We start from the raw sequence: 20618 nt of genomic DNA, 5'->3' as shown, positions 1-20618 counted from the left end.
GTACTCAGACTTTTCATAATGTGGCACCAGATACGTCAATAAATACACGATTGTGTCAAAAGTATAGTATACTTCTACAATCGTGAATAAAATGAATATATTTCGCTGGGAATAAAAAAAAATTGATGCTTTATAAAATCAATTACAGCTTCCGCGCGATCACGTTCTAAGCACCTAAAACCCTCTTAGCACTCCTTCTAACTTCTGGAAAAGGACGAGCTTTCATATGAAAAGATTAAATTGAAATAAAAGTTGGAGAGCATCAAGAACAAGTTTGCTTTTTGCAGAAAATCATGTTATTTCATGCTTCGTTATGTAGCCGAAAACGGATCATCTAATTGGAAATTTCATCCTTTTTTTTACTTTGAAAATGTCTTGGACCATATTTACTTTTTGATCAGGATATGATGAAAAATTTTATCTAAAAATTAATGTGTTTACTGATCAAAAATTGATAAACGTATTTCTCCGAAACCGTATGAGCTAGACCTCGGAAACTTGTTGGATTTTGGCTTAGAATCGTGTCGATAAATGGTGAAATTACCCAGTTATATTTTTTGCATAGCAAGTGAAAACTTCGAACTACTGGCGTTTCAAAATTATCTCCAAACAGTATCTTCCAGGATTCGGAATCTATTTAATTTGCAAATTTCTGTTGAACTTCGTCGTTTCTTACACACAACTATTCGATTAGCGCGATTCGAACCAATAAGAGTTGAGACCCAATTGGGAACAATAATTCCTACATAGATTTTCGACAGGCATCTTAAACCCTTCATTAAGGAGGTTAGTAAAACCGGAAGTGAGAACATTAAATATCTGGTGTAGTATTCTTAATATTTTTTATTTTAATTCGGAAACCGATATGAAGCGCATTACAAAACTACAAACTTGCATGAAATTCAAATAACGGTCGATGACGTCTAACTTACTTGTTAACAAGCTAAACATAAAATAGGCGAATGTTGAGGATAGGAAACATTTTGTGGCAGGTATCCACATGATTACAAAGTGTTCGTAGTTTTTGTTTCGAAAGTATTAGCTTGACGTAAACAGAAGCCTCGGCAGATATTAAAAATATGCCCAACTAACATCGTTAAACTTTGAAAACAGAAGAAAAGGGAAATGTACCTATTGGTGAGAAAAAAGAACTATTGAAATGCTGTATAATGGTTATACTTTATTCATGTTGCACAAATAAGTATGTAGAAGAAATTTCAGAACTCATTGTCAGATTACCTCAGCCATTAAAAGACCAAATGATATGAAAAAATAATTTGAAATTCTTTTAAATGTGGGGGTATTCCTTACATTTTATATCGATTATCATAATTCTGATTTAATTTTTTATACATAAATAATGCTTCTTACAATCTCAATATCTCATAAAACATGTTGTATGTAAATGCATCAGTGCATAGTAATGCACAGTAATTTATCTAAAGCGTACGATCGACACTTACAAAGAAAATCTCTGTCCTTCAGGCGAAAATGGACAAAGAAGAAAACAGATGAAGCCACTATACAGTGTTTCTTGCCATATTAGTCTGTTCTATAGTCTGTGTGAGTATGACAAAGTTTATTAATTAACGGATTCAAAGTACTGCTTGCTGTCTTTAGGATTAGGCTTAATTGTTTTCGAATCAGGTTGCCAATTGGCAGGACAAACTTCTCCGTGTTTTTCAACAAACTGAAATGCTTTTATTAACCGCAGTGTTTCATCAACACTTCTGCCAACGGGTAAATCATTTATACTTAGTTGACGCAATATGCCTTCTTTGTCGATGATGAAGAGTCCTCGCAGGGCAACCCCAGCATCTTCGATGAGAACGTTATATTTTGCTGAAATTTGCTTGCTGAAATCGCTCAGCAAAGGGTAACGAAGTCCGCCCAGCCCCCCCTGCTTTCTAGGAGTATTAATCCAGGCCAAATGACTGAAGTGAGAGTCGGTTGATACTCCAATAACTGCTGTATTGAGCGATTCAAATTCACTCATTCGGTCGCTGAACGCAACTATTTCGGTTGGGCAAACAAACGTGCTGAAAAATTACGGTCCTACTTGCAGATAAAAGATATTCTCTTAATATGTAAATACAAATACTGCACAGTGTGATAAAAGTAATGCAAGAAAGACTTGCATTATGAAAATTAGTTGTCATTAATATATTAATAGGTGAAATTTTTGGCACATTTTGTTAATTTATAGCAATAATGTCGATTTACTCGTAAATTATAAACTACTTACAAGTCCAATGGGTAGAAAAATAAGACGACGTATTTTCCTCGATAATCTTCTAGTTTTATGTCCTTGAAGTCTCCATTGATTACTGCGGTACCAGCAAATGACGGGGCTGGCTTCTGGATCTGAGGTCCTGATGCGTTGAGCAGCCTGGCGCCAACGGTAAAGTTACGGATACTTGTGTTTACTGCGGATTGTGTGAGTCCTTGTTTTACCTGCCAGAGGAAAAGTTAGTTTTAACAAAACCTTTTGATCATTGATCACATGAAAGCAAAATCATTAAACTAACTTATTTATTTTAAATTTATCAGTGACAGGAAGGTATTCATATTATGTGAATTCATAAATTTGAACAAATCCACAGCATTTGTCTGGAATATGACGAAAAATTCGAAATATGTCGAATCAGTACCAATACCGTTTGAAAGTGGAAAAAAAATTTGAAACAATTGTTAATAATAGTACAATAAATAGTTGAGCCTTGGTGGTTCTTACCAAGTGCTTAGCCTGAAGTGAAAGATTTCTGATCAGTCCAGACATCGTGAGATTGTTCTTTGATCCAAATTAACTACTTCGTCGTTGCCGCACTGTAGACTGAAAAGTAACGCATAAGCTGATTGACTAATTTCACTGATCGCACGACCGTGGGGATGAGTTAGCGGTTACCGAAGAGGTTATGTAACCAAATTCATACACATATTACGATCGGTGTTACTTCCTTAGGCTGCCGGCTTATCTATATAGTAAAAAATGACTTAATTTCTTATAAACTAGTCATGAATTTGGCAGTATGGAGAGCACGACATCTCTCATACTTTTTCAGATTTTTAACTTTGATTGCGGTTTTGTTGCATTTCAGATTTTCATGCCGCGCTGAGATTTGAGGCTGGTCGATCGTTGAGGTGTGCCTCCCGGACGGACGGTAATCGGATATCACAATGCTAACGCATAATTTTTAGTTTGTAGGTAAAGAAGAAAACTAGGGCAGCCACTGCATTATCGACATCCAAGCAGTGTTCCCTATGTTACCGACGGTTTTTTTTCCCAAATCGAAGAACCGACGTATAATACTTAACTGTATCTCTTCAAGAACTAAGTATTTGCTTATGGGCTACATACGATAGCGCTGCAGAGGCATCAGTGTTTTGTTTTCTAACATCATTATAACAAACCTGAAATAGAAAACAAACTCAAAGAATAAATCATTCCTCTACGTTTGGAATTGATCTACATTCAGGATTTCATATTGTTGAGAGTATGTAAAGAATTTTTCTTTTTAAAAACAATGGTCCAAAACTGTTAGTGTTTTTGAGAAATTCAATGTTGATGTTAATAGTCCAAACAATTTATAACCTTAGAATCGAAGCGCTGATCTGCTACAGTATGAATAACGCTGCATTTAATTTATTGAATAAAATAGTGAGTCAGTAAATAATTTTATAACTTTGATTCTCAATGGGGATTTTATGTAGAGTTTCCCATAACCGTGGTCTGATTTACGAACCATCGGGTTAGAGTTTACTATGCCTACATAAGCTAAAAAATTTGACCAAATAAAGCGTCAATATTCACCCAACTTTTCGCAATCTCTTATTTTGTACATAAATTTAATATTTCACACAAAGTATTTTGACGCATACTATACAGTTACTTTCAAACAACACAGCTGTTCGCTGAACATTATAAACAAATATACAGTGCCGATACTAAGCAGAAATCTGGTTCGTTCTGAGTTTAGCTAATGTCTAATAAAAATGGGAATACCTTTCAGCCATGTCTCAAAGAAGGCAAGCTACACACAGTAGCACACAAAGCACTCGGGGTACTACTAGAAATACCTCGCCAGTTAAGCAATCTACTAGAAACGCCGCGCATGCCAGTCACACAAATACCAAAAACTCTCCATCTGCCAGCCAGAAATCTCAGTGGAACGATGATGAATACATGACACAGTCTCAAGCAACTCAAAGCAAAGGCCTGACCCCTGAAGAAGAAAATCAGCTAGTCGGAAGCGTGATTAGATATTTATTAGCTGCTGAGAGAACTAAGCATGTCGTACAAAGACCACAATTGATTAAAAATGTTTTTGGAACATATAATAAACATTATCGCAAGATTATGACTATAGTTAAAGCTACTTTGACTCAAGTAAGAATGGAGAGAAAATTCAATAAGTAATTGAATATAGAATTCAGATATGTTTGGGTGAACATTTTTTTATATTTGTTTTCTTTTTTCTAGGTTTTTGGTTTCAACCTGGTAGAATTTGAAACTGGAAAATACATTCTGACAAATGCTATTACTATGAATCCTCCGCATCTATCCTGTCCGGAGAGCGAAAAACCCCAAAGAATTTTACTGATTTTGGTTCTCACTCATATTTTTATGTTGGATGGTATATGCAAGGAAGGTTTGTCCCTTTGTTTTTACTTGCTTGTGAACTTTACTTTCATTGAGCAATTTGATCGAATCGAATATAGATCAATCTGTGTCTGATAATCTCACATGATATGCGTATGTACTGTAATTGATGTTTCAGAATTGTTATGGGACTTTTTAAGAAAATTAACAATAATTCCGAGAGACGGTTATAAGAATCAGATGTTTGGTGATATACACAAAATAATCACTGTTGTAAGTATCATTAATAAAGATAATGAAAAACAGTTTTATTCGACTTCTCCTACAAATGCCAAAGTTCATTTGAAAGGTGCATGATATGTATATGCATATCCTTGTAAAGTTTCATCTAATTAAAATCTTGTTGAATAACGTTTATCTAGTTACTTATTAGCGGTAATGGTATCCATTATCTCTATCAAAAGATCATAGTATTTTAAGCAATTTTCCGTCGGTTTTGATATGATGTAAATATTATTTCTATTCAGGATTTTGTAAAACAACAGTATCTAGAAATGCCCAAAATAGGATCGTCAGATCCACCTGCATATGAGTTTCATTGGGGTGTGCGTGCTGAGGAAGAAGTTTCGAAACGCCATGTGTTGGAATTCGTTTCAAAGGTAAATTCATGTATGCCAGACACTACAAATATATACGATTTATTTATAATTTTTGTAAAAAGTCCATTAAAGCTTCATTCGCTAAATTTGATCTGGTAAATTCATGGAATCCTCCACTTTTTTGACACTAGACTTTAGGCACTAGACTTGAGTACATTGAACATGTTCAGGGAAAAGTCAGAAAATTAAATTTTCGCTTTACTTTATTGACACTTTGTTGCAACATGAAAACTTCATTCTAACATTAGACTACGTTCAGTAATCTTAAGATTATTTTATATTTAATTTCAATTTCTAGATGTATAATGATCGCCCGATCAAGACCTGGCCTAAACAATGCAATGCCTTGAATGAGTCCGAACGCCGAAGCATAGAGAGTGAAGACGATAACTAAGGTGAACCTATTGCAAAGAGTTAAACAAATTGTTACGAAAATTAAGAAATATGGAAGCACTACTATTTTCGTCAAAAGGTTTTAACAGTGTCTGTCTAATTATTTTTGTCTCTTATACTACGTACATTAGTGTACTAAATTTTTTGTATTATGGACTTTGTTTATAAAAATTCTATTGAAACTTCATCTAATATTAATTTCATGCATCATTCTATTCACAATTTTAAGTATTGAGTAAAAGATTCAATATAGATGAAAATTATTATCGGTCCAATGCATGTTTTGAAAATACCTAAAGCATTTCACTTTCAGGACTCAATCTCAGGTAATAGAATATATTTAAAGTTTTTAGACGAATACATGCAGCTGATTCTAACACGTAAGAATAAAAAAAAAAAAAAAATAGAGACAAAATTCTAATACTCGTATAGAATACTTTGTGCCTTACAATATTCATCTTGAGATAGAGACCAAATTTATGTTTTAAAGAGAACTTGATAATTTTTATATTTAACTTTTCGCAACAGATTTTTTGACGCAGAAGCAGTACGTATTCATGACTTAAGTAACAAGCAAAAACGCCACCCACGTTTTATCACATTCGAATGTTCTGAAATATGTTGACACGCTGCTCTTTCGTAATAGTTTGATACTGGTGAGGATATTATTGAAAATTCCCAGCTACCGCGATAGAAATCAATATCAAATCAAGATCATCGTAAATTCCAATTTCCGTTGGATGGTATGGAAATTAAACGAATCCGGGAATTCATTAGGAAATTCTTATGGCATGTATTTAGAAATTTTTATGCATATTTATGATAAAACTGTACTAATTTAATTTCAAATCGTATAAAGGTATATTATGTAAAAAAAAAAAATACCTGATAATCAAATATTAGTACATAAAATTGTTCATTTCTTTAAGCACCGTAGAAATAATTACATACAATGATCGAAAAACGAAAGAAAGAAACAATCGTTAGAGATCCAAAATACTCGTCACCCCATTTGATGTTTCCTTTTTGGTAAGATCCATTGCGCTTTTTCTATCTCGGAAAATAAGACAACGTGACTTGCAAAATCCGTGGGATTAAGCATCCCTGCAGACAGGTGAGATTAGCCGCGGGACAAAGAAATGTGGTCAAAGTTCACGCAGAGGTCGTAGGTACGGGAGTGGTACAACTAGGAGAGGAGTCTACGGCGACGCGGATGCCCCAGTTATATTATTAATGCGTCGACTCCATTCCCCGGTTTCAACCGACGTACATTGTACATACATGTGCCATGAATCATACATAACATTTGTTCGCAGTAGTCGTAGACATACGTATTATACCTGTATGCGTACTTCTGTACTTGAATTAAAGGGTAAGCTCGCAACAGTAACAAAATGGAAATGAAATAATAAGGAATGCTAGATTTCCGCATGTAAACTTGATACGGAAAAAAAAATTCTGTGGATTTAGCAAATGCAGCCCGAATGTATTATATACCTGGATTTGAAACCTACAGTGGATTTATTCTGCAATTCATCCCATAAAAATAACTGAAATTCTTATTTCAAATTCTCATATTTTAGTTTGAAAACTGTCGTTTCTTATTCGAAATTCAAATTACACCATGAATGTTATTTCGGCTAATCGGGATGCAGTTTCAACCAACGCAAGTCGATAATAACTGATTTGTGACATAAATTTACGTAGGTTTCTCCGCTTATTGTTAGAGTAATCCAACAATCAAAATCGTTAAGAAAAACTGACGAATGTTATAAATTCGAAAATCAAGTATGGACGTAAACTGAACTGAATAAATAGCCTCCGACATGCTAAAACTTCTTCGATTCGGTACTTTGTGGCAACATAATTTCTTTTAAAGTTATTATCATCATCACCTGCGACGATATACCGAAGTTCTTCATGTATATTTCAAAGTAATTTTGGTACAGTTTAAAAATCTCCGCACAACATTTTCTGAAAACTGCCGCCACGCATTCCGCAGCTTATCAACAATCTTGTACAAAAATACCTTATCCCATACGTGTGATAAGAATTGAAAAAAAAGGAAATCCAAGTATAAAAAGTTAAAAATCTAGAAAGTAGAAGTACATAAGGACAAAATATAGAAAGGTTAAAAAGTGGAACGACAGAATCCAGAATCTGTCATCGGTTCTATATTATCAAGACGAATTCTAACAATTCTATACTCCGACCTTGCTATTTTTCTACTTTTCCATATCACGACTTTCTGTATTTTCAAATTCTATGAAATTAAATTTTCACTTTAAAAATTCTATCTAGTGATCTACCCATATTTTTACCCCCACCCAACGATTTTCTTTGTCTCTAAACCGCGTGAGGTCAAAGGTCTGTAGCCCCTCGGGTATTTAAGCCGCTATCGTCACCGTACTTTCAGGCGGGATCATATATGGTAGAAAGGACCTAACACGGCTTCGGAAAGTCCCTTAATCCCGACCAGGAGACAGCTAGTCGCTAGTCCAGTACCGCCAGTTGCTCACTGTTCCACTTTGCAATTGGCGTTTAACGAGCCTGCTGCAGCAGTTGTACCCAAGTACCTTATATACTTGTTCAGCTTTGAGCTTTCAGTTTGATTCAGATTGGTCCCGGATACCGCGCTGCGGGCCGCAACCACCGGCTGGTAACACGCCGCCTTCATCCCTCATTCCACCCCCGGCCTCGCCCAGCTCTGCCCTCCACCCCCGGGGCAGCGAGCCCCTCGCCAAGGGAATCTATGTCAGAGTCAGTGCATCCCTCGCGCTCGCTCTGCAAGCTCTGCAAGCTTTGCAGTCCGCTGCCGCCCGGCTCGCCCTCCCGGCCTTCCGCTCATTACTTCCGAGCATCTTGTCCCGCCAAGATTTGTCCTCGAGGGCGCGAGTCGCGTCAGCGATGAAAGTTAACGCTAGTGCAGATAAATCACGAACTTGCACCTTCGTTCGCCGCGAATCGTTACATTGACAAGTAGAATTTTTTAATTTTTCATCAATCATTTCTACCATTTTTTGTAAACAAGTAAGTATGATGTTGCTTGGACGTACGCTTTTCTTCCGAATTGTGTACTTATACGTAATGCTTGAATCATTTTTTCAACTTTATAGTCATTTTCTTGTCAGTATGTATCGATATGTTCTTACTTTATCTCACCCTTGCATGTAAATAATACGTGTTGAACCAGCGCGACGAACTTTTTTTTGTAGCATCAAGTATTTTCCAAGTATAAAATCAGGTACGGACTTGCTGAATTGGGAAACTCCACTTTCTTTATGCCTGTAAAATTTTTCTTATCTGCATCTATGCTTAATACTTTTTCTACTCGCTTGACAAATCTTGCGTTCAATTTTCCAATTTTATAAATTTACTCTGTATAAGTAGCTAAACAGTTGTTTCACACCACGCGCTATTCGGTGAAATCCAAAACGTACTAAACAAGTTTACTTGTAACCTTTCTTCATATTCATGTAAGTCATTACTGTATATAAATAACAAATGAAATCTTGAGGTATACCATAAAAATTCTTTGTTTAGTTCTTGACATACTGTTCAATCACCAGAGTGCAGGGTAATTGAAAATAAAACTTAGCTTTTCAAAGGTTAAAGCCAAAAAAGATCAACTTATGTTAATTGATAAGAGATCGTGAAAAAATGATCTTTTGAATTGTGGTACATATATGTGAAACTTCACGTATAGCTTCGTGATATTTAGATGTCATTCGGAAATCGCTTGACGATTTTGATATGATTGTAGTCTAAGTTTATAGCTGTGAATAATAGCTTTGACAAGTATGCGCATACAGAAAAAAATGAACAGTATCCGTAATTCTGATAAACAGCTGATTTTGTTCTTCTCAACAGCTTTGATATGCATGAACACGGTATTTAAATAGTAATTATGACCTCTTCTTAGTAACATCATTATTTATTGCTTAGATTGTTGTTTGTTTTGTCGTTAAGTACCTATTTTTTACGATTGTAAATTTAATTTTCCTACATCAACGCAGAAAAATATTTCTCTCAACGGCTGAAAAAATCGTCATAGTCACAACTTATGTGGTCTGGTACGGTTTTTAATTACCATCTTTATAAAGAAATTACATGTCGATGCATATTGTTCTATTATTGCAGACATTTTTATGGTCCAGGTGAAAATTTGACGTCGAAAAATTGATGTCTTTGAAAATGACTTATTAAACTAGAAGTCGTTCTAAATATCACAGAATTACATAAGCCCAAAGATTTCTATCTGCCTATAACTTCTACTAATTGTCGTTCTTTACACGATTTTTGGTTTACAATTAGTTGTTGCCTGAGATTCTATTATTCTATATAATACTATTGAATATAATTGCTGCTGAGCAAATTTAGTTAAGCACAGATATTCAAGTATCGTTATTTTGTCGAGAGCACAAGACATTATGCTTTACATTACTATGCTTAACAAAGACATATTTCTGTGTTTTCACAGACTTGGGACCAAATTCGCCGGGTGAAAATGTTCAACTTATATCAAAATATGAACCGGCGAGAAGAGGGCGAAAATCGTCGTGAACCGGATATGACCGGACACGATCGTTTTTGTCAAGTACGGCCAAAGTCACGGCGTAAACGACGGCAGGTAACTCGACGTGCCCAAAGTGCAATCGAGTTGGACACTGAGGCGATGCTCTCTGCTAGAGGAATTCTCGATCGGCGTGGAAGAAGCGCAAGCATCGAGGACGACGAAAGTGAAGAAGAAAAGGGCTACCAGCTGACTAACAAAATTGATAGTCTTGCCAAGATTTTATTCAACCGAGTTACAGTAGCGCGTAACAGAGAACAGAACGACATTAGGTAAGTTATTTTTTATCTATCCATTAATTCGCACTTGTTGATCGAATTGTTTATTTTTTTATTTTTTATATATTTTTCATCGACTATATAAATCTAACGTTTCGGGTTTTTCATTAAAATGGTGCGAAGTTTGAGACCGATAAAACTTCCTGTAATAACACCTAAACGTGATAAGCTTGTATATTAAGCAATTAGACGAGCGTTGTCGAATTGAAATGTGACTTGATGATGAAAAACCGCGTAATACATTCGGAAGGAAATCACGGCCGTTTCAAGTATATATATTCCGTAAGCTTGAGAGAAACGAAAGAGAGCTGGAGAAATCGAGCATTTTAATGTGCGACAGAGAAATGTTATGCTACAAATATCGTCTTCATTCAACGACCTTCTTCACGAATTTTCATTGCAGTATCTAAATATTTAAAAGATGCGAGAAGCACGACCTTTATCGTATTGAATAAAAAAAATCGACGGGACAACTTGATGGCACAATAATTTATAAGGAAAATATTGCTCGAGGCAGGATTCAAATAATTTGGACTCTGGATTAAAAACGATCTATTCAATGAACTAGAGAAATAAAAAAGCGAACAACAATTTTCACAAAAAATATAATAGCAGGTTAAAATTCTGTAGTAAGATATCTACTGTGCGATAAGTAATGATTATTAACAACAGACTGCATAACGGTAATATAGTCCTTGTGGCTCAATAACATTCATTGCATACGTGTAATTCTAATTTTCATCAGTTTAATACACACTGAAGAGTTTAAAATAATTAAATAATTGTGTTAGATTCATTTTATGCTAGTATATAAATGAGATAACTCGATAACGATATCACGTATAAACATGTAGAAAAAATTCATTTCGTTAAATTAAAAATGTATGTAATAAAAGAAATGTAACGATTATACTTCCAATGCGAATGCTGTATCCAATCTCTATGTGTACTGATCACCAAAATCGGCACTGAAAGGTGAAATGAGCAAAGTTCACGAGCATTGTATAATACAGGCTAATCTGTGAGTTATTGTTAATCGTAACTGCTGATACCCGTCGAATTACAGCTTGAGTATTGCCAACTCTAACCGCAATAAGCTGAACTGAATAGCGAATAAACTGTACATGTATATACCGTATCACAGTAGGTGTGAAGTGAACGTGAAAGCTGGACGTATTATGTAGAAAAATACCAATTTAACAGGGAATTTACGCATCGATCATTTTTAAATCGTGTATTGATCTATAGGCGCAGTTATACGAGTTCAGAGTCGTTATTTAAACTCGAGGGATTCGTGCTAAACAAATTTACGCACGAAACGAATAAAAAGTTTTCTTTTACATGAATGCAATTAGGCCTAGAACCAGGCGACCGCGAAGGTATAATAAATCCGAGTTGAGGATTCACATTCAATTGCTAAAAACAGATGTTATTTGCGAGCATTGAGTACGTCCCTGCTCAAGTCTTTGAGATATTTTGTATTCTAACGACGACACGTTTTATCGCCACGGTGCTCGAGATAATAATAATTTCAAAGAGACGTGCCAGCGGCTTCTACAATATTCTCTTAATTTGCATAATTATTTTTACACAGCTTTGAGAATCCGTTTCTTGAAGTGAATTCAGCGTTCCGACCGTAAGCAATGAAAATACATTCGAGTATGATTTTCTGGCATTACTTTGAATATGTCTTCAGTTTGGTAAAAATACGCAGATGCAGAAAATTTTGCGCAATATTTACCGTCGAATGTCGTTTGCTCGTTAAGAATACGATGGTTAACCAGATTGCAATAATATTATTATGACTCTTATTTGTTTTTATTGGATGAAACCTTTGCAGTCGTCCGGAATTGTGGCATAATAACAATGACAATGACGATAATCTTCGGGCAACGAAATGTAATCCTTGCTTCTCGCGGCTGGTCCGATGTTGGACTCGGCGTTCCAGATCTACTGATCATCATTTAATTAGGGGAAATGTATGCGGTTTACACATGCGTATGAATTATTTAGGTCAAATCAGGTACGAATTACGCAATAAGCATATATACACCTTCCGCATACACCTCAAGTGCAATACACTCAATTCGATCTGCAATCAATAATCAGCCAACAGTAAGATAAATCTTTTTGATTGCGAATCTTGCGTATATAAGGTATGATGTGTATATTTTTGTGCACTGTATTTGCATACATTATTATTCTATGTAACAAGCAGACGAGTAAATAGATATAGACTGAAACTCCAGTATGTTTAACTGGATAAATTCTGATGTGGGTTATAACACAAAAGTTTTGCCTTTCTACACAGCCATGATGCGAGATGAAGCCTCAGTCCGATACTTACATGCTCTGAGAGTCATTTCTATTCCATGGGGTCCATTTACCCTTGATTATCTTTCAGGAATTGCGCTAATTACATTTCTGGAAAAATGTTCGATTCCACAGAGAAAAGACTTTTTAATTTTGGCATAGTTCGAATGTTTGCGTTTGAAATAAATTTTCAATGAATCTCGTTTACGTGTTTTAGAAACGGCCGACATCAATACACTGCTCTGGATTGCTACGGACCATCCGCTTGTGAAGATGTCGGTGAATGTATGGAGATGGAGAAAAGATCTAGGATTCAAGCACTAACAATTTGCCAATCTCACCTTAAAGGATCTACACGGTACAGTTTGACCAAACAACTAAACAACGTTGGTAAGTTGCAGCTGCAGTCCCTTGCAGAAAACAATTCCAGCAGTCATCACTAATTATACGCAATGTCACATACTATGTGTATTATTTTCAAATTAAATCGACAGGATCTCGCGTGGACAAACATTGGTTTGCGGTGAGGGATACAACGCTGAAAGCCGACAGGCTCTTAACGCTTGCACCATTGAGCAGAAACTGCCCTATAAACATCTGTTCGTCCATACGAGAGACGTTGAATCATTTATTTCTTGCATTGCAACATCCATATATTTGCCCTATGCTTGATCTTGACTTCAAAGAATTCAAGGGGCAGAATTATGTGATTCTTGTGCAACCCATCAATCAAGGAAGTTTGAAGGACCTCATATATGGGGTACGGCTCTTATCACTATATTTACTAAGAATATATTGACCTTAGCTTGTAATTTGAGTTACTGTATGAAGTTAGAAAAAACTACAATATATTGTGTCAACAATGACGGCAGAATATTCAATAAAAAAGCGGTACTGTTTTTTACTGAAAAAGTGTGGACCTCTCGATTATTGTAATGGCTCAACACAATTAAAAAAAAAACAGTCCGATGGGTGAAAATAACCCGTTTATTAAACATCTTTCATATGATTCTTATTTTTATTTCAAAAGTGTTTATCACGAAATTTCGTGTCAACATTTTATTGCAAAGACTCTGTACAAAAAATTTGACGTTCTTGTTGTTAGACGTTTGCTTTGATGTTTATTTAACGGAAAACTTAATTTCCCAAAACTTAATACTGGACTAGTTTCAAAGGTTTGAAAATAGTATAGATTTTCTAAATACTTGGATAGGGCATGTTGAAAGACTGTACGAATATAAAGTAATAAAAACTCTTCTTCAGATTGAAAGGAATTGTTGGAACGAAGATTGGAGTCAAAAATACGTGACTCGTGGCAAGGGTTTACCGCTACCACAAGTTCAGCGATTAGGTCGTCAAATTTTGGAAGCACTGGTATTTCTAAAAGAGCGTGGTTTCCCAACGGTGACACACTTACATTCTGGCAATGTGATTGTTCAAAACGGAGTCGCTCGTTTAGCAGGTTTAGAAAATACTCTGCTCGGTTTCACAAGCCGTATCTATCCCGTTGTCACTTCCCGATCATCGCATTTAAACTTTATCGATACGATATGTTTTGGTAAGTTCTCTGCCAATTTTATCGAATCTTTCCGCTCTACCAGAAATAATCCATCTCAAATAATACCGATTCAAAATTTACGGCATCTGAATAAAATTTTCATCATTTATTTCCAGGCCATGTATTGTTCGAGATGTGCGCAGGCTATGAATTGTGTTCATTTAAACCGACAGAAACGCATCTCTCGGATATCAATAAGTACCCTCAGGTTTGTTGATTACTCGATATTAATTATTCTCTAAATAATTGACTACATTGCGGTAAAACTCTTCGCAACGAATTCCTACGGTAGAATATAAATCAATTCACCATTCATGTTAGTTATTTATAGTGATATTTTAATCAACTTAATTTCTCATCCATTTAGATTCTTGAAATTTTAGAGCTTATATTCGAACAGCCAGATGCTCGCTATCCCAGCGTGGAGGAGCTGCTGTTACACGATTTATTCCGCAATATTGATCTTCGCGAAATGCGAAGTGCGCCGGTAACGGTAAAAATTTGCTCTAAAATAATTTATAAACAAAGAGAAATCTGTAACTGTAACATGGATGTAGGACCACAATTTGGTAAATTTTCTGCCTATGATCTTAAAAAATTGATCGAGATTCAGGTTATAGAAGAAGTAATTAGAAATGTAGAAAAGACTTGCAAAATTACTTAGAATATACCTAGTGGAATACGATCTCAATTTATATTTGTTGCAGATGTTCCGTCCAACTTTATCACCACCCGTGGTTAACTTACTAGATGGAATTAAGCGAAAACATATCAACAAGAGGTAACCTGCCTGTTTTTAAAATGTAACCGTTGTACCAATTATTATCGCGATTTACAATTAGTAGTTACTTCCTGCCTAAGTTTCGCTTATTCACATCACGATGCGCAGAAATACAAGATTCGTAGTTAAACACTTCAATTCAAGTGAATGAATATTTCAATTGAAAAACAGAAAAAACTAATTGTGGTGTGAATAAATACGAATTGATTTTTAATTGTAGTCAATTTTTGGATGCTGAGTATTGATTTTTGAATTATTCCAATTCCATTTGCATGCTAGCAGACACAGATCTCATTCCGCAGGCGATGTGCCAGCCGCGAGAAGATTCTACTGGTAATGTGACTATTCACATTCTAATCTCAAATACTATCAGTACAATTTGATTTGCCCTACAGACTGGAGAGTATTGATAGTGAGGACGTCGTATCGCTTGACAGTTCTGCACCGGAACATAGAGAAAAAATTGAAGAGTCTTCTCTTCTTGCTGAGATATACGACGAGCTTTCGACTACAACTATTTAAAATCCGTACCAGGAACGATTTAGTTTAATAAATTTTTTTTTTTTTTATTCACCAGTGTTTATTTTAATTTTCTCGCATCAAGCAACTTTTCTTTATTGCGTTTGAGAAAACAACCAGTGCATATTTTTGCTTGACATTCATACGATACTGTATACCTACGTATACCTCGTAAAAATAAACAGGAAATGCATCAACACTCCAATCAACTCTTCATTGCTTTAGTAAAGAAAACAATAATTAATGTTCAGAAAATACTCGTACGAGTATTTTCCTGGAAACGAATTTTGAACTGATGATATTTCTGAGGTACTAAAGACTATGATGAGAGTAAGATCAAACACATAATACAAATATAATATAATCGCGATATTAGAATAGGTAGTGAAACACAAAATGATTACGTCATTATTTCATTTTAAATTTTCTAGATCTAAAATTTAAACTTCCCGCCAACGGTTACGTACATCATTATGAACTACCAATAATCATAAATCATGTAATCAAAGTTTTTAATCAACACAGTAACATAACTTATTACACACTTTTTGTTGCCAGGATATCTTGTAAAACTTTGAAAACACACAAACAGTAGATCTGGTATAAAAAACAGTTCAATTTAGATTCTGACACAGATGATATGACACTGGTACATAGATTGTAAGTTTTCAACAATTATCTATGTTTATTCATTATTTAATGTCTTAGAAGAATATTTTCACTTGTAGAAAAAGTAATAATGTCGATTCGCTCAGTGATAATATTTATAATCAAGTAATAGGTGACCCATTGAACACATAAATTGCATGAAGTGATTATTCTATCTTTGTACTTTTTTGAATTTATCGATAACCAACAATTTCAAGAAGTTTTTTGACGTTACGTATATGTGGGCACACATAGAAATTCTTGTTAATCCATAATTGTCGAAAACTAGATTTTAGTATGCTACTAAAACCACAACTCTCTGCTCTCTGATGAAGAAGAAAACATGAACAATTTCGGTATGTGTATTACATTATTGCAAAGAGGTTTTTAGGTATATCAAAACAATTTAACCATAAATGTGTTAACTTCAGCGAGAGATATTTTCATCTTACTAATAACATACCAATAAATTTTCTGTATATGCCCGAGAAAAGTTACTGTTAACTGTGGTCAGCTTCATGTGTCCAAGGGATCAACTTGCGTGATCAAAAGAACGCTGTACAAAAGTAAAGATAAACGTGGAATAAACTGACTTTAACATGGATATCTACAAATACCCTGCTCTTTCAGCTCAAAGCGATTTTTTGGAAACCTCGTAAGTAACGTTCAAACAGATGATAAAGACGTTATGCAAAAAACTTGACACGGGAAATATGACGATGAACCATTATTATTTGGTACAAGAAGATTAGGTAAAAACCATCAGTAATAAATTACTTGCAACAAATTATGACGCTCCACCCTCAAGCTCACTTGCAGGCGTATCTGGTTCTTCGTCATTGTAAATGTTCTCAGCCATTTGCCAAACTTGCATTATGTTGTCTTCCGACACAGAACAAATCACCCACGGCTCATTGGGGTTCCAGGAAAAGTCACTTATTTTGGCTGTATGTCCACCGTGAATGAACTAAAACAAAAATATTACATATTTTTCCAATAGTAATCAAAAAAATTTACCTCTTATAAATCCAAGTGTTTACTTCTTTTATTCACTCTTTCCAACCACAAAAAACGGTAAGGAAATAAAAATAATAAAAATGAAATTCCTTTTAACAGTGTTAAAATAATACTGAATATACAAAACAAGTACGAAACGAATCTAAGTTGGCTTCAAAGTGTAGACTTCAGTGTATATTACCAGTAATTCTGGTGGTCCATCTTCAGCATCTTCGGTGGACTGTTCCTCTCCAATCTTACTCAGGTCCCAAACATGTAAGCGTCTATCGGTCCCACTGCTAGCCAAGATTGTTTCATTGTGCGGTGACCATTGTACTTGGAAAATTTCGTCTTTATGGGATTCGAATGAGTGAAGCTTCAACTTCAAATTTCTCAGATCCCACAGAGCTACCGTCTTGTCAGCACTGCCTGTGGCTAATATAAATTCTGAGTAAGGGTTGAAGCTCAGACAGTTTACTTCTGCTGTATGAGCATCCACAGTGTGGCTCGGTTTACTCGTGTTATTACATCTGTCCGCAAGCATAAAAACACATTAGAAAAACTTTGACTATTCAATACATTTTTATCTTACAGAAAAATTAAGGTTACTTGCTGTCGCAATTTTATGAACTAGATCAGTGTTGGTGAAATTTTTCTAATGGGAAATAATGAGAAATAAAATTAAAGATTGGCTCAGTAACTCTTTAAAAAAAAAAAATTAGTGGTACACATAACTTTGGGTAACTTTATAGAACACCTGTACACACTTGAATGACCATACTAGTAAAATACAAAATAATTTGCACGCATAATCAAATGGCTTAAAACCTTTACATGCATTAAAGCATGAGAAAAGTTTGATTCGAAACACAGAATTATACCTTGTATCCCAAATCATAAGTTTTTGGTCGTCGGCTACTGATCCAAACAAAGACTCGTGAAGCAAATGCCAGGCGACATCTTCTACGACAGCTGTGTGACCAGTGAATATAGTCTTGGCATCAATTACTCTGTGCTCTTTAGGTGTTGCATTGATGTCCCACAAGCATATAGTATGATCGTCGGATGCGCTCAACAAGTAGCCGTTGAGATTGGGATTCCATGACAAGCCGTATCCTTCTTTTTGATGTCCACGCAACCTGTGAAAGTATGATATATATCATATTATCATGCATGGAATTTGTTAATGAACTTAATTATTGTTTAGACTCTTTACCTGAGATCTGGATGGCATTCACCGTTTGGATCAGGTTTGCTGGGATGCTTGGTATAGTCAAATACTAGTACATCACTGGAGGGAGTTTTTGTAGCAATAACGCATGGATTTTGTGGCATGTAACGTGCCCTGTTGACCTCACCTTCGTGATTGATTTTTATCTCGATTTCAATCTTTCCACTGACAGATCCAAACCCTCCAAACTCTCCCTTTTCATTGTCGTAATGAGAGGCATCGAACTGCGCATCCTCATTCGGCAACTGTACGCTGGCAATTAACAAATGGTTTTGTTCATCGGAAGTATGAGTACCCAAAATAAGACGGTGCACGGAGTAATCTTTCCCTTCTGGTCTTGTAACATCAGGCAACCATTGAGCTGTAAGGGAGGGCCACTCCAAGGCATGAGTCATTACAAGATCGTACAGAAAGGGAGTATTTTTCTTCCATATTTTGTACTCTTCATTGATGACACGCTCCTCAACCGCATCGTCGAAAGTTTCTGAAAAATATTTCTTCATTTCTCAAATGATCGCATAATCGATATGAAGAAATGATTTTTTTACTAACGCGAATGACTCGCAAGAATACCACATGTTTAGATTATTCATTTTTTTTGTTGATGATGTAAATGTTGATGTAAAAAATATGGGTAGCGCCAAGTGCAGAGCGACTGTCCAAAGTCTTAGAATTATTAAATTAGTCAAATTAAATTAGTCAACGCTTATAACACCTGTACCAAAAGTGCTCTTCTATACACCATTCACAGGCACTTAACAAAGTCTCTTAAACACTAGTGCCAGAAAACTTTCTCACACCACTAGCGGCCAGTAGCGTTGCAGGTAAGTTTTCACGCATCGATAGCGGTTTCTTGAAAAAAAAGTGTCTCGCGCTAAGACAAGTAATAAACTTTATAAAATATTTTGCATTGCAAATTGTTAACATACACAATAGGGAAAGCATTTGCAATTATACTGATATTTTTTATTTGAAGATCTAGACAATTGTCATATAAAATATCAAAGCTGAAGTCTCAAATAAAAAATCAACTGTAATGGAACAAACAATGGAAAATGCACGAATAGCATAATTCATCATAGCTCGAACTCAGTGCTCTTTGGCTATTGCCAATTCGTTCTAAGTTGAAATAAAATTGTACGACCACTCGGATAATATCTGGTAGGGTTATATAGCAGTTAAAAAATGCCGGTATGTGCAAATAATTAGCCAAAGAGGGACTCGAAAGTGGCGCTCGACTTCGTGCGAAAGCAGATGCTGTGTACGTTCTGAAAGAACGTTTACGTTTGGATGGCCGCGTCGAAATTCGACTGTCCAAGAGCTACGAAATTATAATCTTTCAAATCCACGGTGATCGTAATATGAGAATGAATTTAATAAGCGAGCTGTGAATGCGATTCGGAATGTGAAGCGCGTAAGCCAGTAACAATACAAGTCTCTCTCAACGGATTTTGTACTTGTGTCAATAACAACTTTAAATTACTTAAATGCGTAGAGATGCAAGAAATAATGCTCGATAGTGACTTGAGAGTATCGTTCAGCATGCTCACCTCCGTCTTTGTCTCCCATTTGTGTTTGATTTGAAGTAGATATTCTGTACAACCAGCTAGTTTTAGGCTACCTCCAAACACTGCGCCCGCCAAAAAGACGCGAATGCTCCGAAACCGGGAACCGTCAGAAGGCCCCAACCATACATAGTTCAGAACATAGATGATATACTCGCTATGAATTAGAAGCATTTTGTGAGTGTTAGACAAAACGGCAAACGAGTACGTTTGTCGTCGTGACCCTAGGCTAGTCGAAATCACTTAAATACGCTATCAGAATTTATCAAGCAGTTTTTCTGTACCAAATCTTTTCTCATTATATGTAGTTGTTGGCTAGCCCCATTGAAATGCCCCATTGAACTGGCTATCTTTAGCAACTTCAGCCAACGTCTTCAGTAACCATCCCAGCCAAGCTAGCATTTCGTCGCTAGTTCAGGTAATAACACATTGGATTAAAACTGCACAGTTCCTGAAAATTATTGAGAAAATAACCCAGGACTAGCAATATTTATTTATCTTTAG

The 20618-nt window shown here is 35.6% G+C and overlaps 4 protein-coding genes across 14 annotated transcripts; 2 read left to right on the top strand and 2 right to left on the bottom strand.

Annotated features, from left to right (window-relative positions):
* Positions 1-1310: 1310 nt before the first annotated feature.
* On the bottom strand, positions 1311-3021 carry LOC124413990 (peroxiredoxin 1-like). Its single transcript, XM_046894834.1, has 3 exons — positions 2735-3021; positions 2246-2454; positions 1311-2039 (listed from the first exon to the last, which is right to left on the bottom strand). Exons 1-3 carry the CDS (start codon positions 2777-2779, stop codon positions 1583-1585), a joined length of 711 nt encoding a protein of 236 aa, XP_046750790.1. The 5' UTR covers positions 2780-3021; the 3' UTR covers positions 1311-1582.
* Positions 3022-3355: 334 nt separating this feature from the next.
* LOC124413985 (non-structural maintenance of chromosomes element 3 homolog) lies at positions 3356-5820 on the top strand. The gene is made up of 6 exons (XM_046894821.1): positions 3356-3494; positions 4011-4387; positions 4481-4649; positions 4779-4873; positions 5128-5259; positions 5558-5820. The coding sequence occupies exons 2-6, from the start codon at positions 4013-4015 to the stop codon at positions 5651-5653; spliced, it is 867 nt and encodes a 288-aa protein (XP_046750777.1). The 5' UTR covers positions 3356-3494; positions 4011-4012; the 3' UTR covers positions 5654-5820.
* Positions 5821-6233: 413 nt separating this feature from the next.
* On the top strand, positions 6234-16651 carry LOC124412455 (slowpoke-binding protein). 11 transcript variants are annotated; one of them, XM_046892400.1, is made up of 10 exons: positions 6234-6441; positions 10133-10497; positions 13034-13206; positions 13311-13576; positions 14080-14374; positions 14491-14582; positions 14742-14867; positions 15082-15155; positions 15438-15488; positions 15551-15682. In XM_046892400.1, coding segments are annotated over exons 1-10 (1446 nt in total). In that variant the 5' UTR covers positions 6234-6438; the 3' UTR covers positions 15552-15682. The 11 variants fall into 11 exon arrangements, with proteins under 11 accessions (XP_046748356.1, XP_046748339.1, XP_046748374.1 ...); XM_046892383.1 differs by having other exon boundaries at positions 15435-15488; XM_046892418.1 differs by having other exon boundaries at positions 6235-6441; positions 14742-14861.
* LOC124412509 (chromatin assembly factor 1 p55 subunit) lies at positions 16170-20230 on the bottom strand. Its single transcript, XM_046892430.1, has 5 exons — positions 20100-20230; positions 18535-19033; positions 18200-18457; positions 17521-17848; positions 16170-17289 (listed from the first exon to the last, which is right to left on the bottom strand). Exons 1-5 carry the CDS (start codon positions 20116-20118, stop codon positions 17110-17112), a joined length of 1284 nt encoding a protein of 427 aa, XP_046748386.1. The 5' UTR covers positions 20119-20230; the 3' UTR covers positions 16170-17109.
* Positions 20231-20618: the final 388 nt, after the last annotated feature.

Source organism: Diprion similis, chromosome 2 (assembly GCF_021155765.1).
Source record: "Diprion similis isolate iyDipSimi1 chromosome 2, iyDipSimi1.1, whole genome shotgun sequence".
Classification (NCBI taxonomy): domain Eukaryota; kingdom Metazoa; phylum Arthropoda; class Insecta; order Hymenoptera; family Diprionidae; genus Diprion; species Diprion similis.
This window is presented reverse-complemented; position numbering and strand designations above follow the sequence as displayed.

Excerpts from the sequence above, each read along its gene's own strand:
- LOC124413990 (XM_046894834.1), bottom strand. The coding sequence starts at position 2,779 with ATGTCTGGACTGATCAGAAATCTTTCACTTCAGGCTAAGCACTTG. Across the intron at positions 2,455-2,734 it reads CACTTCAGGCTAAGCACTTG|GTAAAACAAGGACTCACACA; the intron begins GTAAGAACCACC and ends TTCCTCTGGCAG. Across the intron at positions 2,040-2,245 it reads TTTTTCTACCCATTGGACTT|CACGTTTGTTTGCCCAACCG; the intron begins GTAAGTAGTTTA and ends GTAATTTTTCAG.
- LOC124413985 (XM_046894821.1), top strand. The coding sequence starts at position 4,013 with ATGTCTCAAAGAAGGCAAGCTACACACAGTAGCACACAAAGCACTCGG. Across the intron at positions 4,650-4,778 it reads GGATGGTATATGCAAGGAAG|AATTGTTATGGGACTTTTTA; the intron begins GTTTGTCCCTTT and ends TTGATGTTTCAG. Across the intron at positions 5,260-5,557 it reads TGTTGGAATTCGTTTCAAAG|ATGTATAATGATCGCCCGAT; the intron begins GTAAATTCATGT and ends TTCAATTTCTAG.
- LOC124412455 (XM_046892332.1), top strand. Across the intron at positions 14,375-14,490 it reads TATCGATACGATATGTTTTG|GCCATGTATTGTTCGAGATG; the intron begins GTAAGTTCTCTG and ends ATTTATTTCCAG. Across the intron at positions 14,583-14,741 it reads ATATCAATAAGTACCCTCAG|ATTCTTGAAATTTTAGAGCT; the intron begins GTTTGTTGATTA and ends TCATCCATTTAG.
- LOC124412509 (XM_046892430.1), bottom strand. Across the intron at positions 18,458-18,534 it reads GAATGCCATCCAGATCTCAG|GTTGCGTGGACATCAAAAAG; the intron begins GTAAAGAGTCTA and ends ATACTTTCACAG. Across the intron at positions 17,290-17,520 it reads ATGGACCACCAGAATTACTG|TTCATTCACGGTGGACATAC; the intron begins GTAATATACACT and ends TTTTTGTTTTAG.